The following is a 19,653-nucleotide window of genomic DNA, read 5'->3' as shown; positions in this document are numbered from 1 at the left end:
ATAATTATTCCGACGGGTCTGGAGGTTGTGTTAAACGAGACGCCACTCCGTGATTCAATGACATCGGATTCACCTCTCGATTCTCCTATGAGTCAAGACTCACCCATCGAAAAGGAGCCGAGGCCCATTGGCCGAAAGGCCGCGAAGGCAAAGAAAGCGGTTAATTCAAGCAATCAAAATTCACAATTTTTGGAGGAAATTGCAAGGCAAAACGGCATAAGAATAGAAATGGAGCAAAAACGCCAAGATCATGAGTTGGCCCTTGAAGCTGAGTATGCACGAGAAAGGGAGTATTTGCGCAAAAAAGATATGGACAAGACAGATCGGGAAACCATGGCGATGGATACAAGTCATATGTCCCCTGAAACAAAACAATTTTGGAAGCTAGAACGAAGGGATGTTATGAGAAGAAGACTTTTCCGGAATGATGGGCCTAGCAACACGGATTGGTTAAATGATGGAAACCATTAAATTAGTTAGCATATCTTTTATGTATTTGTATTTTAGTTGTTTTCTATTAAAGTTGTTGTAATTCATGTATTTTATTTTAGTAGTAATTCATAATGACTTGTATTACATTTCATTATTTAATAAACAAAGCATTCAATAAATTACCTTTTTATTCAACATATTCCATACTTCAAACAAAACATAATAAAAATAAAAATAAAAGTACAAACAAGGGACAATAATAAAAATAAAAGTACAAACAAGGCACAATAAAAATAAAAACACAACCAAACCATACTAAATAAAACATAAGCAAAGCATCTATTCTCCATCATTAATCTTCATTGCCTTTCACCGCCCATAGATGCTCCATCAAGTGAAATTGACTCATTTCATGAATATACGAAGATTGCATCTCCTCATATCGATCTATCATTCGGGTCATCAAATGACCATCCCTCACCAACGGTTCCGGCTCAAACGGTTCTCCATTTGGCCCCATGGGCCTTTCATAAATCCGTGTCAAAGCCGTGTTCATTGGATCTGGTTCGTAGACCTCTAAAGCATCATAATCGTACTCATCCTCCACAATCATATTATGGAGGATGATGCAAGTCATCATAATGCTTCTGAGGATCTCCTCATCAAACATACGGGCCGCACCTCGAATAATCAACCACCTGGCTTGAAGGATGCCAAAACACCTTTCGACATCTTTCCTGTATCCCTCTTGATATGTAGCAAATAATTTTTGCTTCTGGGATCGGGGATTTGGAATGGATTTGACAAAAGTCGTCCCCCTCGGGTAGATTCCATCAGCTAGGTAGTATCCCGTCTGGTATACTGTATTGTTGACTTCATAGGTGACATTGGGGCCTTGGCCTCTCAATACATCGTTGAAGACGGGGGATTGACCCAGCACGTTGAGGTCATTTTGTGATCCTGCAACTCCGAAGAAGGCATGCCAAACCCATGTGTCGAAACCAGCAACCGCTTCAAGGATGATACTTTTTTGGCCTTTTCGATTTCCATAATCACCTTGCCAGGCAGTTGGGCAATTCTTCCATTGCCAATGCATGCAGTCGATGCTACCAATCATTCCAGGGAACCCTCGAGCTTCGGCTTTTTGTAGAAGCCGTTGGAGGTCCCTGGGAGTAGGTCTACGCAGGTAGTCCCTAGTGTCCAGAGTTTCAACAGCTTGACAAAATCTTACCAAAGCCTCCAACGTAGTGGACTTCCCCATCCGGGCAATCTCATCCACCTGATCAGCAGATGCTCCATACGCCAACATTCTTATAACAGCTGTAAGCTTTTGCTCCGGAAGAAGCCCCAAAAGCCCAGTAGCATCACACTTTTGAACAAAGTATGCATCATAATTGCAAATATCATGCATGACTTTATTGAACAAATGAGGTTGCATTCTAAATCGCCTTCGAAAATCAACATCAGAGTACAAAAAAGTTGGGATAAAATAATCTTCCAAAAGATTCTTACCCCGAGAATGCCTATGTCTTTCCACATTCCGGCGGCGGCCGGCTTGTGAACTATGGCGGCGACCTTGGTTCTCTTCTTCTTGCAAAGCCACTGCTATGAGAACTTGCTCATCGACTTGTCTCTGCAACTCATTGACTTCATCTGCTCTACGGTTTCTCTCATTTGTTTCTCTCTCTTGCCTCTCCAAGCATCTCCTAAATTCTTCCATTGAGAATGAATGAAGTATGAATTCTAAACTATGAGAAATGAAAATATAGAAAGATGTGGTGTGAGAGGTATGAGCTGAGACTCTGGTTTTATAGAAAAATTTGGCAAGATAGACATGCCACGTGGCTTGATTTTATTGGATGAAAATCTTATCTGAAATTTGAAATTCATCCGAAATTTGAACCCTAATTTGTATGAAATTTGAATTTTGAAATTCATCCGAAATTTGAACCCAAATTTATCTGAAATTTGAACCCAAATTTATCTGAAATTTGAATTTTGAAATTCATCCGAAATTTGAACCCAAATTTATCTGAAATTTGAACCCAAATTTATCTGAAATTTGAACCCAAATTCATTCGAAATTTGAACCCAAAAATTTATCTGAAATTTGAACTTTGAAATTAATCCGAAATTTGAATCAAAATATCTTATCCGAAAATTTTATCTGATTATGAATAGTCTTGACACGTAGGAATCCGAAAATCTTATCTGAAAATATTACCCAAATTAATTATTTTCATTAAAAAATAGGAGGAAAAAACAAAAAAATGAATAGTAATTGCCATGGCTAAGGGCAACGGGGGGAGACACAATTTACTATTTGCAAGGGCAAGCACTATTCACGTGAATAGTGCTTGCCCTAGCTCCACCCTTGCCATGACTAAAGACAAATGGGTGGAGTTGCTCTAAGGTCCTTACACATGTGTTCAGAAAAAAAGAAAAAGAAAAAAAGATTAAAAAAGGACTACTAGTCTTACTTTGACCATTCTTTCAAATCAAAGCCATACTGCTATTTGGTCACACACAAAAAAGAAAAAGAAAAAATAAAAAATTCCCACGGTTGAGCCGCTGAGGTAGAGCCAAGTATGCTGAAATCTTTGGTTGGCCTATGACCTCTTGTTGTCTTGAATTCTTCTTCTTTTGCGCATGTAGAATGTGCCAATCCTGTTTTGGTGCGCACCTCCGTTTTCTTTTGACCCTCCTCACCTCAACCAAGTTTCCTTCAACTTTGCTAAAAGTGGCTTTGTAATGAATTGGAAATTGGGTTGCTGGTTTCACTTGAAAACGTTCAGTGCTTAAAAATAATTATTAATTCTAGAGTTGTGGTTGTGCAACCACATCTTGCAACTCATTGTGAATGAAGCTGAAGCTAATTAAGCTGCTTAAAGATAGGCTAAGCATGTTCTTCTTTCTTCTTCTTTTTTCTAAAGAAATTTAAGGGTTAAAAACTTTTTTCGTCACTGTGTTTATGCCGAAAATCTATTTTGGTCATTGTACTTTACAATGTTCGCAAGCGTTACAATGTCTGAAATGATTTTTGGTATGAAGAGAAAAACCATTAATCAAAATTTTTTTTTTTTGGGTTCAAAAAGGGAAAATGATGAATTAGAGATGATTTGTGGGGATGGTGATACCCATATACTCCAAGTCCATGAAAATAAATTATAATTCAACAAACACAAAAACCCAAGAAAACCAACACCAATAGAGAAAGATAGAGATATAGTTGCAATAATTTGAGGTTATGGAAACCCCAATTAAATTATTAATAATGGGTTAATTTTGCAAATAATACACAAACCAACCATTTGGGAGACTAAATCCCAAAAAAAGAAAAAGAAAAAAAACTAAAAATTCAATCTCCCAACCCAATCATATAATTTCATGAACAACACCCCCTTCAACAAAATTAAAACATCACAAACAACTCACAATTTACAAACCCATCCCTCCTAAAAACTAAAAGAAAATTATACAATAAAAAACTAAACATTTATAAAATAAAAAAACTCGGGTAGTTCGGGTCGGGTCGGGTGAGCTGAGCAATGTAATGGGTTGAAGAAGAATTGAGGAAATCAGGCGTGAGTGTGGGGTCTACCTGGAGAAGTGGAGGAGGGAGTTGAGGAGACGATAGAAGGCGTGGCGGAGGCGAGGGTAGAGTCTGATGCTGTAAACGGCGGTGTGGCGGAGAAAGTCTTCGATTGTCTCCACGAACAGGTTGATGCTTCGGATCGGCGGCACGTAGAGGGTCAAAGGCACCGCTGAGAAAGCCACCGCGAATAGCAGCTGCAGCATTTTAAACTCCAACCAAACAAGTCAAAATCAAAGGATTCAATTTCACACCAAACCAACCCCAACCCAATAACATACAAAGATTGCAAGACTCTGCAGCTCTAGATTGCGATAACATATATATGATTTTGCTTTTGGGTTTTTTGGTCTTTGGGCAGAGAGAGAAAGTGAGTGACTTTTCAAAGAGAGACAGAGAAACGAAGCTTTCTTCTTTGTCTCTCTCCTTTTTCTCGCTATGGGTAACGTGGTTTTGTATTTTTTTGATTGGATGGTGGGGTGGTTAGGACAAGGCATGCTTTTATAGGAGGATGATGTAAATTCTAACCTCTCTCATGTATATGTAATGTTGTATGCAAAAACCCATTTATATCATGAATTTATGGGTGATGCCTTATGTTAAACTAGCCCCAAATTGGTTTTATTTTTTTATTTTATTTTTAAAATTAAAAAAAGATAATATGAGTAGTTATGTTTCATAAAAGTATAATTTATTTTTTAATTTTGTTTTTAATTTTAATTTTTTTAATATAAAAAAATGTGAATTTATCATATTATCCTTATTTAATTAATAATTTCAATTCTTAATGTTTGAATTAATCAAAAGTATTTTCTAGTATTTTGAATGTTTCACCATTTTCTGCCGTTTGCTTTATATATATAAATAAATGTTCTATGAAAATATATATAATTATAAAAATATTCATCTAAGGGATAATACAAAATGCAACCTCTTATCTATATTGTGGGCCTTGCTCTCAAGATCTATTATGTACGACACACGTATGGTTTTGTTTTAAATATGCAATCAAACTGATATAAAGGGACAAACCTAATTTGATGAATTTGGTGGGGTCATATAGTTGCATCGGATGGCGAATTTAAAATTCAATCATATTTAGGTTTTGTTTAGTTTTTTTTTAAGGAAGATTCAAACCTCAAAATAGTTAGTTGGTTTCGTATATCTCTTGTCAACGTTGAAAGATGTTTGTAGAAGAAAAAAATTTCATTTCACATCTAATTCTATTAAGGTTTGAGATTGAGTTTGATTTAATGATAATTCTTTTTTTATCATTGGAGTTCGAACTTAAAACTACTAATTTGCATGCAAATACTCTTACTACTAAACTATAGACTCATTGGCGAGTTTTTTTTTTTTTTTTTGTTCATTATAAAAATGAAGGATTTGATTGGATTGGATTCTAACATTAGAACATATAATTGGTTTAATGTGAAATCTATAAGGATGTTGTTTTTGCATTTTTAAGGAATTAGAAGAAATGTTGAAAACTAAAAATAAAAAAAGGAAAAATGTTGGTAAAGATGAGAAAAATGTCTTAATTTTATTATTAATTCCAAGTATTATAATATGAATGAATCACAAATTTATATTATACAGTATAGTAACAACAAATATTCACGAATTATAATATGGGACTTGTTAACATTACACACCGAAAATTTAATTGAAAAGAATGTTCAACGACTTTCTTTAGAAAAATAAGAATTCATTAAATTAGAATTCTATGGGTGATGGTGTGGGGACAAGTGGTATCAGAGCTTCTGGAATTCTCAAGACAAATGTAGCCCATAGGAAGGTTTGGTTTGTACGTTGGTTTGGTAGTGACTGGTGGTTTGAGAAATGTACCACACCTTGGAATGCTTTTCATTTGATAGAAGAATAAGATAAGCATGTATTGTGTGTGTGTGTGTGAGAGAGAGAGAGAGAGAAACAGAGAGAGATAGACAGACAGTTGTTATTTTTTGGGGTTTTTTTTTGAGTTTGTTTATAGGAATTCAATTATGTATGATTTATTTATAATATTAATACTAAAAATAGGTATATCACTAAATATCTTTATATGTATTTGACAAGTCCTTACACACGATACTAAATTTTTTGCAAGAGATTATTTTCTCCTTCAAAGAAATGCGCAAGCAAGCAAAAGATAATTTAGACTAGAGTATGGCCATGGAATATCTCTTGATAGGGGCAATATCTTATAGTATTAAAGTAATTTGACAACAAATTGTGGATTGTCTTTGAATTGTTCGGAATTGAAACTACAGAGACGAAATTGATTAAATTGAAATGACAGGGATTAAAATGGTAAAAATGATAAATTATAAAGACAAAAAATAAAATTTTGTCTTTTAAAAATATGGTATTCTTTAACTTTGGGTAACTTTTTCTTTTATAAATAATTTCACTTTCACCATGCAACTTTTTGATCGGGAAATTGTTATTTTGTTTTGAATCATGCATCTATCCTGTTGTGACTAGTGCACATGATAATAGGAGGTGACACACGGTGGAGGACAAGAAAGTATGATATCATACAGTCTCGATCTCTTGGACCACATGAGTCTAAGAGATTGTGGTCAGCCACCGTTGAATATTAATCCAATGGTTCAAAATGATATATATAAATGCAATATGACATAAATGATTATTACCCGATTCAAGTTATAAATGAGTGAACCGTTGAATTTACATCCAACGGTGAGTGACCATAAATCTCTTGGACTACAAGGGTCCAAGAGATCAGGACTGTGATATCATATTAATAAGATATCTGTACATCAAATTTTGAGCACCATCGACTGTAAACATTCATTCAATGTATAAATAAGATTGTCTTTGTTCCCATTCAGAGTTTATTTTAAGCACCATTTAATCCATACTTACATAAATATTTTTAAAAGTTTATTTGTGAGAGAGTGGTTCAGTTGCCAAGCTCGGTGACATAGAGCTGACAATATAAAAAAGTCTTGTTGTCAAGGTACGTAAAAGAATTGACGTTCAAGAGGTGTTCTTTCTTTGACCACGATTGCTCAGTTAGAAAATAAAAATCATGCACATTTATGCACACCATATATTACACTCACTCGCACATATGATCATTGAGGTCACCGTGCTGGCACACCTTGCACATTCACACATCTCAAGAAAGATGGCTAGCTGGCATCGAATTCTTCCACATGTCACATCATGATTTCCTTTATTATTTTAAATTAATAAAAGGGATCGAAAAGGGTTTTAGATCAACAACTGCTAGATGAGTTAATAGAAATATAAGAGTTTTCTTGCAATATTTATATGCAATGACATGCTATTGTAGATGTATTTGAAATTTTGGAGGGCCAAGGCCACTAGTAGGGGTGGGCACGGTTCGGTTTGGACCGATTTTTGCCTCAAATTAGAACCGATTCGATACTATTCATGCGGTTTGGTTCGGTTCGGTTTTAATTAAAAAAATTCAAAAACTGTCCGGTTCGGTTTGAACCGGTTTCGGTCCGGTTCCGGTTCCGGTTCGGTTTTGAACCGGATTACAAAAATTATTTTTTAAAATTGTTTTGTAATACAATTCTCAACTGAAATATTATTTTTGTACTTGAAAATTAACAAATTATTCAATTTCATATAATTAATAAATATTAAAGTGAGAAAAGAGAGATATTTTGACATTGAACTTGGATAAATATTAGGTTTTTTTTAGTGAAATTAAAAATATAGCATTAAATATGAATATATATTGAAATTATATATTTTTTTAGTTTCACCGGTTCGGTTCGGCCCGGTTCGGTTTTTGAAGACATGGAACCGGATCAAAATCCGGTCCAAACCGGTCCGGTTCGGTTTTTGACCGGTTTTTGACTTTTTGGTCAACTCGGTTTGGTTCGGTGTGGTTCGGCTCGGATTTCCGGTTTGTCGGTTTGAGTGCCCACCCCTAGCCACTAGTAGTTTCGCCCTTGATCTTCTCGATTAATCATAGATACACTCTTTAGTTACCAATCAATGTTCATAAAATCATAACTTCGAAACTAATACTGATATGCATTAGTAGATTATAACTCTAGAGTTTAAAAGTATTTATTCATGCATCGTAAAAATGAATCGACGGTTGGTCCTTGTGAAGACACACAACATAAAGACAACAGGGGAAGAAGAAGTTGACACGGAAAGAGACTGAATTGATTTTGATGTTAATTAGTTGGCTGGACCTTCACTCCTACCATTAAGATCAGCAGTTGAGCACATTGCAGCACAACAAATGGCATGGAGAAAAATGGGTTCTCAACTCAACTACTAGTCTCCTATCGACCAACAAATTATACACCTATAATCTACCAGTCTTCAAATATATATTATATAATTTTAAAATGGGTTCATAGGGTAAACTAACACACAGTTCAATCCCTTGTTAGAATTCCCTCCTCGTGAAATTAATATTTATCATTAATGCTCATCTGTATGAGATGTACATCCTTAAACAAAGAATTATTACAGCTGTCGTGGGTATTTTTTGAGAAGCCATATAATTTATTGTTGGGTGTATTCTCTAGGAGGTGGTTGTTTGCTTGCTGTATTACTTAGAGCATCTACAATCATACTTTTTATTTTTTAGTTAAATTTTAGATAAAAATATATAAAAGTTATTTTATGAGTTTTCTATAAAATTTAAACTCTAATCATGCTTTTTAATTTAGGGAGTCATAAATGCTATAATCCTTTTTTAATTGGTCCATCTCTATTAAAAAATAATATAAAAAATAATTAACATTAATTAAAGGTTTGAAATACTGATTAAATAAAGCAGCATTAAATTATAGGGAGTCACTATGAGTCATTTCTCTCTCCTCAGATTTAGGAGCTCCTAGAGGTCTCCCTATTTTATGAGGTGAATAGGGAGCATGGTTGGAGTTGTATTTTTCCAAATCCTCCCTAAAATTTGTTAAAGGAAGTGGTTTAAGGAGCCTATTATGGATGCTCTTAAGAAGTTATCCTACATATTTTATATATAGAGAGAAGAAGAAATAGTATGTGGGTGGGGTTTTTCCTCTGTGTAGGAGAGAGAGTTCAGCTAGTAGAGTTTGTTCTCTTGAAGCCATTCTCTATTGATTAGAGAGATTAGTGCTTGTAATCCCATTTTCTTTAGTGGAAGAAATTTCGGAGTTTGTCCCTTAGTTTTTCCCTTCACATTGAAGGATTTTCCACGTTAAATCTTGTGTCTCTAAGCTCTCTATTTTTCTTATTGTATTTACATTTGTTTCCGTTGCACTTGGCTTAACATCCCTAAAATCAATAATTACGTTTTTTTTCTTTTGCTTTGAAAGGATAGTGTTTTTTTTTTTTTTGTCAATAAATAAGCCAAACCCTCTTCCCCAACTCCAAACCCTAGCCCACCCCACAGCCTCAGGGGAAGGGGGTGGCTGCTTAGGGCTGATGTGGTTTTATTTTATTTTATGTTTATAAATCTTTTTCTTATTTTTAATATTTTATTAATGTTTTAAGTAATTTAAAAAGGTAAGTCCACATAGGCCACATCAGCAACTATCGAAACTGTAAAAGATTTACAAACATAGAGTACCTCATTGTTAAAATTAAAAATACAGATACAAACATGCCTTAAAGTTACAACTGAATGATACCAAACTAAAATTGACCAAAAAAATGAAGTACTTTTCAATTGAGAGGTAGAAGCAAACTACAATTATCCACAAGGCACACCCCTTTCACCTTTACTGGTTGCTTTCTCCACCCGTCCATGCCACCATCCACACACCCATATAGCATCATTAAGGAAAGATATGGGGATGGGATCAACTCCCCCCTCCCAATCTATCTAATTCCTTTTCTTTTTTTTTTAGGTATTAGATTACGAATTGTGATTTGAAATCCACATAAGTAGAAGTCATAAATCAAAATAATTATAATATCCATATATTAGTAAATGCAAGAGAAGTTGAGCATTGAAATAATCCAATACCCATCAACTCCCAAACCAAAGAACCCCAACCTCTAAATGCTTCACCCACTTCCCAAAACACACCACCATCAACTGATCCCCAACTTCACACTCCCAAAACCCCCACAAAACCCTCTAAACCAACACAGCTTTGAACAAAACTACAGGCACATTTGCAACCTCCTCCTCTCCCTAACCCAATCAAGAGCCCTCCCAAAGGGTCTCCAACTCCATTCCCATGTCCTCAAATCAGGCTTCCAAACCATCCCTCTCATATCTCACCACCTCATCAACTTCTATTCCAAGAACCAGCTGCCCCTTCATTCCCGCCAAATTTTTGAAGAGGCCCCAGATAAGTCATCCACCACTTGGAGCTCAGTCATCTCCTCCTTTGCCCAAAATGAGCTTCCAGTTCTCGCCATTGAGTACTTTCGTCGAATGCTTGGCACGCCATTACGCCCTGATGACCATATATACCCGAGCGTGACCAAGTCCTGCGCGATTTTGAATAGGCGGGATGTTGGGCAGTCTGTACATGGCTTTGCGGTGAAGACTGGGTTTGAGTTTGATGTGTTTGTGGGGAGTTCAGTGGTTGATATGTATGCTAAATGTGGGGAGATAAGAGATGCTCGGAAGATGTTTGATGATATTCCTCACAAGAATGTGGTTTCTTGGAGTGGGATGATATATGGGTATGCTCAAGTGGGCGAGGATGAGGAGGCTTTGAGACTGTTTAAACAGGCCTTGGTTCAAAATTTGGACGTCAATGATTTCACATTTTCGAGTGTTATACGGGTTTGTGGCAACTCCACGCTTCTTGAATTGGGGAAGCAAATACATGGCTTGTGCTTCAAAACAAATTTTAATTTGTCGAGTTTTGTAGGTAGTTCTTTGGTTTCCTTGTATTCTAAGTGTGGAGTGATTGAAGGAGCTTACCGAGTTTTTGATGAGATACCTGTTAAGAATCTTGGAATGTGGAATGCAATGCTTATCGCATGCGCGCAGCATGTGCACACAGATAAGGCTCTTGATCTGTTTAAACAGATGGGAAGTGCTGGGATGAAGCCAAATTTCATTACGTTTTTGTGTGTGCTATATGCTTGTAGCCATGCTGGGCTTGTTGAAAAGGGGCAATATTATTTTGCTCTTATGAAAGAGTATGGGATTGAGCCAGGGGAACAGCATTATGCTTCCCTGGTAGATTTGCTTGGCCGTGCTGGAAAATTGGAGGAGGCAGTTAAAATTATTGAGGAAATGCCTATAGAACCAACAGAATCTATATGGGGAGCTTTATTAACGGGTTGTCGAATCCATGGTGACACTGAATTGGCAGCCTCTGTGGCTGACAGAGTCTTTGAGTTGGGTCCTGTGAGCCCTGGCCTGCATGTGCTTATGTCTAATGCTTATGCTGCTGCTGGAAGATTTGAGGAAGCAGCAAAAGCCAGGAAGATGCTCAGAGACCGAGGCATGAAAAAGGAAACTGGTTTGAGCTGGGTTGAGGAGGGAAATAAGATTCACACATTCGCGGCCGGGGACAGGAGGCACATGAGAACTAAAGAGATTTATCTGAAGTTGGAGGAGTTAGGGGAGGAAATGGAGAAAGCTGGTTATGTTGCAGACACAAGTTTTGTGCTAAGAGAAGTAAATCGAGAAGAGAAAGATCAGACTATTAGGTATCACAGTGAAAGACTAGCCGTAGCATTCGGTCTAATTACTTTTCCACCTGAGAGGCCAATTAGGATTATGAAGAACTTGCGTATTTGCGGCGATTGTCATACCGCTATCAAGTTTATGTCCAAGTGCTCAGGAAGAGTTATCATAGTGAGGGATAACAATAGGTTTCATAGGTTTGAGAATGGAAAATGTACGTGTGGAGATTATTGGTAATTAAGATGTAACAAATTCATAAACCATTAACCAAAATTCTTAAAGCTCCCCTTCAAGCTCTGGCTGCTGGTTGATCATAAAAGTGTGCATCAGCAGACCTCCAGTTGATCTTTCCGTTGATTGTTAGGGACTGGAGCCTATCTCTTTCATTGGATACAGCAAGTTAGTGAGCCATTTTTTTCCTGTACCATTTTTTTTTTCTCCTTTTCAGTCCTGAGCACTTGTACATCCATATATTCAATTTACAGATCATCTATCACATGTTACGGATTCACGCTATGCAGGTCTCGAGTTCTTTTTTTATGTTACCAAAATATGTCTAGATTCTTTTATAATCTATATTGTTAAGCATGCTGGATGAAGAAGAGATAAGCCACAGCCAAATTAGTAAATGAAACTTTTAACACCATGGAACAAAATGCAACTCAAACCGCAAGTCAGTCAAGGGCAAAGTTTTGAGTACAATACTAATACAAAAGGCTTCTGAGGAGATGGAATGAGCAAACAAGGCTTCTGGTAAAACAAATAGTCGATTATCGGCACCACCAAGCCCCTTCCCCACAATGGAGGCCAAACTCCAATATTATATGTGTGTATATATATAAATATATATTGTACGTGTGGCTAAAATGATCAAATAAGTGCCATGTAAATAAAACACGTTTGAACTAAAAGAAAACCTCAACAGGAGGCAGCATTGCTATTGGACAAATCGACTTTTACATAGTGAGTCAAATCATATGGGCTTTTGAATCCTACAATCATGCTACGACCCTTTATTTTTCTTTCTTTTGTAGTTGTTTACGTTAAACGTGTATACACTATGTAGATTGCCATTGTCTGAGGTTAAATTATTATAATATATTGATGGGTTGGGTTCTGTCTGAATTTTATGAACTGAGGGAGGTTCATTCGGTGTCTGCTTACATGGTGGCAGCAGGTTAGTTTAGCACTCCAAATCACCTCTTCTGGAGGAGAAGATTTATTGTATTTTTGTCCTTAAGCGTACTCTTTTCGTTTGATTATTTGGGTCCTCATTCTTACAGGTTTTTATTAATCATTTTAGTATTAAAAACCAAAAAAATATACAATCTTTAGATAGCTGTTGTCAATTCTTAAGGGTTGTTCCTATTTTCTTTCATGGCTTTCGTTTCAAGTTGTTGTTTGACTTTTTCTTGAAGTTGGGTTTCCTTATTTCTTGATTTTTTATCCATTTGAAGCATTTCTTGTTTCTGGAATGATGATGATCAGAATTAGTTTTGAATATTGAGATTTTCTCTTTCATAGCACTGTTTATTGTTTGTTGCATTGCTGTATTTGCTCCATGAAAAAGGCCTTGCTCTCTTGAATTTGTGAAAGAATATGGGCAATATGCCCCTCTTTGTTTTCTTCAAGGACATAAGGTAACTATTTGTTTCCCTAAGTGGCCTCTTTTAGCTTATTTCTATTGTCATCATTATCGTTGTTGTATTAAATTCAATAGCTTTGTATTCTAGTATTTGGACACATAGTTAATCTGATTAAGGTTCAAACGTCTAATTAAAACTGGTTTCTTTTTTCTTTTTGTTGGTTGTATTTGTTAGGATTTTAGTGGCAAATTTATGATTTCTAATTGCAGTTTTTTGCTTGTTATTGCCAGAAATGTTTTCAAAGCAGATGAGCTAGGCCTGGAAATAGTGCATATAGCCCTTCCTACACTGTTGGCGTTATTGGCAGACCCTGTTGCTTCTCTAGTTGACACAGCATTCGTTGGCCATATAGGTTTGTCATATAACAAAGATAATCTTCACTCGACGAAGCTGTGACTTCTTGAATTGTTTGTTTGGGGTTCACAAATGCATTTCCAATCTTTCTTTACATCTTGACCATTTTAGTGGAATCTTTTCTGGGAGATTAAAATGTAAATTTTTTTCTCTAAAATCAAAATTTTAAAATGGGAAGCTTTTTGTTCATGTTGCAGCTTTTTTCTTTCTAAAGCAGAAAAATGTGAACTGCACAGAGTCTTTTTTCCAGGTTGTTTATAGGACAGTTACAAAGTTAAATGTTATGAAATGTCATGACAGGAACAAAGTTAATTACTTGCAAAATCTTGGAAATAGTTATCTACTGGGTTGATTATAGAATTGCAATATTTCATTGCTCGCCATTGAAACTGTTGCTTTGCAATGAACTACATGGATTAGTTCATCCATTTTATGTATCTATGTATGTATGCTTAACTTCTGCTGCCATGTCCAGTAGATGTGCCATTTAAATGCTGTTACATTTTCCTTTATTATAGAATTAATACTAGTTATCAATAATTAAGCTCTTGTTACCCAATAATCCATATAGGTCCAGTGGAGCTCGCGGCTGTTGGAATTTCTATTGCTGTTTTCAATCAAGTATCAAAGATAGCAATTTTTCCGCTTGTCAGTATTACAACCTCTTTTGTTGCTGAAGAAGATGCTACTGAAGAACTGAGGGCAAATGAACAAGTTCATGAAAACGTTGAAAATGGTACTCCCATTAGCATGGAAATGGAGATGGAAGAACTCGTACCACTAGTTGGTATATTGCCTCCTTTACTCCCTTCTTAATGTGAGGCTATGCTGAATATATGGATAAAGTTGCATATGTTCATAGGAGCTCCTCTATAATTTAATTCAACTACTTAGAATTATACTCACTTATTATATATTTTTGCTTCAATTTTGAACTACACTCCACAGGCAAGTCATCATCTACGGAAATGGTCAAACTTGAGCGTGTCCGAAGGCATATTCCATCTGCGTCATCAGCATTGGTGGTTGGCAGCGTACTTGGGTTTATTCAAGCTGTATTCCTAATTTTTGCTGCAAACCCTGTCCTGAATTACATGGGTGTTGATTCTGTAAGTAATATTTTGAAATGCTGGAGTCTTTAGATATTTTGTTTTATCCTTTATTTTTATTTTTAAAATTCTTGTTATGGAGTACCTTGAATATTAGTCAAGTTGATCTCATATCTTTGTCATTAGCAACTTCAGTTTATTTGTGAGGGTTTCCTTATCGAACCCTTTTTGTTTCCATTTCTGCATCATACATTTAATAAGCTATGCTTTACTGTTTTAAACTTCAACCTCCAAGTATATTGGGTCGGTGTTTGCAAAAATGTCGAGCCGACGGGGTGTCTTTTCTGCCTGGGGGGGGGGCAGTTCTTACATACCTATCAGTAAAAATGTTTTTCCACGAGAAGTGTTTATGAAAATCAGGCAGGGATTAAGTTAGGAAGTATTAGTAGTGATGGAACAAACTTACGGAGAATGTTGCATGATGGAAATTAAGATTGTTCTCTCTGCCTCACATCTTCACAAGAGAGAGGGAGAGAGGGAGAGAGAGAGAGAGAGAGAGAGAGAGAGCTGTGCCTTTGAGGTGTGGAAGATATCTCATATCTGAGACATACCATTTTTTTGCTGGGTATGTTTCGTGGGAACTTCCAGCGGTACTACTGAATCATTGTTTCTGCTCTTTTTATTAGATTCAGATTCTTACAAGGATAGATTTGATGTGTTGAAGTCAATCATTTTCTATATGTTTAATGAGTACTAAATTCTTGAGTTATCTGTATTCAGAATTTGAAGTAAAGCACATTTGGATTCCTTATTGTTGCAATGTTGTTCAGATGTACATAATTTACTTGTTGAAGTTGTTCCGGTACTTCACATATATAAGTCCTGAATTTTCTACAATTCTTATGTTGATGTTATATTTCTCACATAAGTTTGTTTTTCTATTCGAGAATGCGCTTCGAGTTCATCTCTATTTGCCTTTTGGTTCTATATAAAATTACTGAAGTTTAAGATATATCTTGGCATGTATAGCAAATTCAATAATGACAGTTTCTTTTGTTTTCTTAATGCAGAATTCTCCTATGCTAAAACCAGCAAGAGAATACTTGACATTGAGGTCACTTGGTGCTCTGGCTGTTCTTCTCTCTTTGGCTGTGCAAGGGGTTTTTCGTGGTTTTAAAGATACAAAAACTCCTCTATATGCTACAAGTAATCTAAGCCTTCTCTCTTTCTTTTTAATTTCTTTTTCCCTTCAGACTATTAGACAGTAATATGTTGTCAATGCACATACGAGCATGACCCAAAAAAATGCAGTGACTTCATTAGCTTTTGAAACATGTATAATCTTCTCCCAGAATTTGAACTGAATAATTTCATTCTGCAATGGAAGATCATTATGAAGATCCATGTCATGATGGCATTCATAATTTCTATGCCAATTTATCAGATCCAGGGGGACTACTATCAAATTGAATTGGATTGGGTCTGGGACATCATTTGTGTCCTCCATTATTCTTTCTTCATCCCGTCATTATATCATTCTGATCCTATTATCATTTTCAAGCATAAAATCTCAAAACTAGCAATCCTCCATTCTTGTCTTATCTTCACCTCCAGGGAAGTGATACTGGCATAAGTTTTCAAGTTTCTTTTACTCATGATCAAACGATAGCATTAATCTCAGTTTCGTATGTAAAAATGTAAATACCAACCATTTATCCTGGATTCGACTTGTTTTCCATTGTCGGGGGTTAGGAATCTGTTTCATTTAATTCACTGTTTGTATTATATTTTGTGCATCCGTCTTATGAAAAGATTGCATTTGATAGTTGATCCAAGTTGTAGAATGCTTGAATCCCATATATATCTGTTCATTGACTTGGACATTTAGTCTTCCAGTTATTTTTTGTTTAACTGCTTATACTGCTAAATAATCAAGGAAGAAAGTATCAATGATCTAAAACTTTGCAAAAACTAGAATATATATTGTTACTAAGTATGTGTATATGCACATATTTTGTCTACATTAACAATTTCATTACTTGTTAGGGGTAATTCTAAATTTAGTTCTATTGAGCAGATTCTGCTCTGAAGGATATGAACTCGTCATCTTTGTTGGGTTAATTTGACTGAAATCCTTCTACATGGTTTGTTTCTTAAAATGTAGTTGTGGGAGATGTAGCAAACATCATTTTGGACCCAATATTAATGTTCGTAATCCATATGGGTGTTAGAGGTGCGGCCATTGCCCATGTTATTTCTCAGTAAGCTTATCTTTGGCTGATAGTAATTGATTAGTTCAGACCATTTGCCAAGACTTCTTTTGTTCTTTTTTTACTTTACCTTTTTTTTTCTTTTCATTTTTTGTTAGTATAAATGATACTCTTTGGCATCTTTGCTGCTGTTTCACTTGATTTGTGATCATTGTAGGTACTTAATCTCCCTGATATTGTTGTGGAAATTAAACAAGCAAGTTGATCTCCTAACCTCAGGTGTCAAAGATCTACGATTCGGCCAGTTTCTGAAAAATGGTAGAGGCTTCTATTTCTTTTTTTCTTTGTAAGTAAATAATCTGCAAGTAGAATTTCACCAGTCCTTAGATAATGAATCCATATCTTTGGTATTATTGAAACTCAAGGCCCCAAATATGTCTTAATATATGTACGAAAACACTGATAGTCTATAGTCGAGTTCCCATATCTTCTCGAGCAGGTTTTCATGAAGTTAAAATGTTTGTTATTATCTTAAAGGTATTATGATCATTTTGTTTGACATTCAAGTTATTTTATAAGAATTTATCGTGTTGGCCCTTCTATTATAATCTAAATTCTCAACAAACAAAAAAATTCCTTCGCTAGTTCCTCATCTTCTGGTCTATGGTTTTTCTATTAGAAAATAGTTTCTTGTTGATTGTTCTATAACTTTTTTTTTTTGGTCTTGGATCAGGGTTTTTGTTATTGGTGAGGGTGATAGCTGCAACATTCTGTGTTACTCTGGCAGCAGCATTAGCTGCAAGGCAGGGACCGACGACAATGGCTGCATTCCAAGTTTGCTTGCAGATCTGGTTGGCAGCCTCTTTGCTTGCTGACGGGTTGGCTGTGGCTGGACAAGTAAGTACTGGATTTTGAAAAGAGAATGGATTGATATGATGGTAATTTACATTCCTGACATCCCACAATTTTGTGGACTTACCTTATCATGTTCAAATAAGAATTGCACTTCACTTGAGAATGTTTAGAAATTGTATCAAGCATAGTAAAAATGTACAACCTATGAGCATGGTGTTTGGCCATATATAGACTATCTTCTGTACATATCGTTTCAGAAATTATGTTTTGCTCGTGTTAAGAATCGCATTTTGCTCTGTTTTAAGGCAGTCTTAGCCTTGTTTTATTTGCTGTAATTCTGTTGTTTCTTATCCTCTATAACACCGTCTTACTTCACTTTCAGGCAATCCTTGCAAGCGCCTTTGCAAGGAAAGATCACAGCAAGGCCGTCGCCACAGCTTCACGTGTATTGCAGGTAACCTAACTTTTGAACATATCAATTTACTCTTTTTCCTTGTCGTATTTTGAATTGCTTATGGTTCTATTATGCAGTTGGCTTTGGTTCTAGGGCTAATGCTCTCGACCATCCTCACAGTTGTATTACAGTTTGGCTCCAGAATATTTACAAAAGACATCAACGGTTTGCAGCTTATAAGTTTAGGCATCCCGGTATCTCTCTCCCCTTCTGCCCAAGCAAAGAAACAAATGACTCTTTTTTTTTTCTTGTTCCAATAGTTCCAGGGTAATTTTGAGCTGAGACTTATTTTTTTGTTTTTGTTTTGGCTAGTTTGTTGCAGTGACTCAGCCTATTAACGCTTTAGCATTTGTTTTTGATGGAGTCAATTATGGAGCGTCAGATTTTGCATATTCTGCATACTCAATGGCAAGTCTAACGCTTGTTGCGCTCTTAATCAATTATTTTTTATTTTGCTTCTTGTTTACCGGTGGTAGAATAGATGTCTGTACAGACAAATCTCTCTCTCTCTCTCTCTCTCTCTCTCTCTCTCTCTCTCTCTCTCTCTCTCTCTGATTATTCTCTGTTAATTCCAGGTTTTGGTGGCTTTAGTGAGCATATTGTGCCTATTTCTATTATCAAGCCAAGGCTTTGTTGGTATCTGGGTTGCTTTATCTGTCTTTATGAGTTTGCGCGCACTGGTTGGATTTTGGAGGTAAATATCCAGTTGAACTAAATTGTTTAACAAAGATTGTTGTCATAACATATTTGGTGATCTGTAAATTCAAAGTTGCTTCAACAGCATGAAACCTTTTGCAGGATAGGAACGGGAACGGGACCATGGAGCTTTCTTAGGGAGTAAATTCTGAATAATATGTTTCTGCATATATTCCTTCTTTTCCAAACATTATTTATTGTCGAGCATGTCTTACAAGCTCACCAGAAGGGCAAAGAGGAAACTCTTATGAGGGGATGATATTACTGATCTGCCATCACCATTTCTTGTTTGGGGATGATTGAGATAACCACACATAGGGGTGGGCATCGAGACAGGAAAATCGGAACACCGAACCGAACTGGTGAAAAAACTGGAAAAAAAATCGGTTGACCAAAAAAGTCAACAAACCGGACCGGAACCGGTTTCGGTTTCAGTTTCGGTTTTACATCCCACCGCATCGGACCGGATTGAACCGGACCGGTCATATATATATTTTTATTTTTACAAAATTTTAAAATCTAATGCCATAAATTTCTAAAATGTATGAATTGGATTATTTGTTAATTTTTAAGCGAAAAAAATAAGTTATTTATTATATATATTTATATTTATATTTAAAAATTTTTAAAAATTAAAAAATTAATAATCCGGTTCAAAATCAAAACCGGTCAGAACCGAATCAGTCAATTTTTGAAAATTTTTTTTTGCCTAAATCGGATCGAACCAGACCGATTAAATAGTAACGGTTCCCATTTGAGGTGAGA

General features: G+C 35.8%; 2 protein-coding genes across 2 annotated transcripts; both read left to right on the top strand.

Moving 5' to 3' along the window:
• Positions 1–10,006: 10,006 nt before the first annotated feature.
• Positions 10,007–12,122, top strand: LOC117634419 (putative pentatricopeptide repeat-containing protein At5g52630). Its single transcript, XM_034368524.1, has one exon. It carries the CDS (start codon positions 10,032–10,034, stop codon positions 11,859–11,861), a length of 1,830 nt encoding a protein of 609 aa, XP_034224415.1. The 5' UTR covers positions 10,007–10,031; the 3' UTR covers positions 11,862–12,122.
• Positions 12,123–13,232: 1,110 nt separating this feature from the next.
• Positions 13,233–18,561, top strand: LOC117634420 (protein DETOXIFICATION 42-like). Its single transcript, XM_034368525.1, has 11 exons — positions 13,233–13,264; positions 13,501–13,622; positions 14,196–14,411; positions 14,573–14,733; positions 15,744–15,879; positions 16,838–16,934; positions 17,101–17,201; positions 17,617–17,780; positions 18,121–18,192; positions 18,313–18,386; positions 18,505–18,561. The coding sequence occupies exons 1-10, from the start codon at positions 13,233–13,235 to the stop codon at positions 18,370–18,372; spliced, it is 1,161 nt and encodes a 386-aa protein (XP_034224416.1). The 3' UTR covers positions 18,373–18,386; positions 18,505–18,561.
• Positions 18,562–19,653: the final 1,092 nt, after the last annotated feature.

This window comes from Prunus dulcis, chromosome 7 (assembly GCF_902201215.1).
Source record: "Prunus dulcis chromosome 7, ALMONDv2, whole genome shotgun sequence".
Taxonomy (NCBI): Eukaryota; Viridiplantae; Streptophyta; class Magnoliopsida; order Rosales; family Rosaceae; genus Prunus; species Prunus dulcis.
The sequence above is the reverse complement of the archived record's forward strand: the minus strand, read 5'-3'. Positions and strand labels throughout refer to the sequence as shown.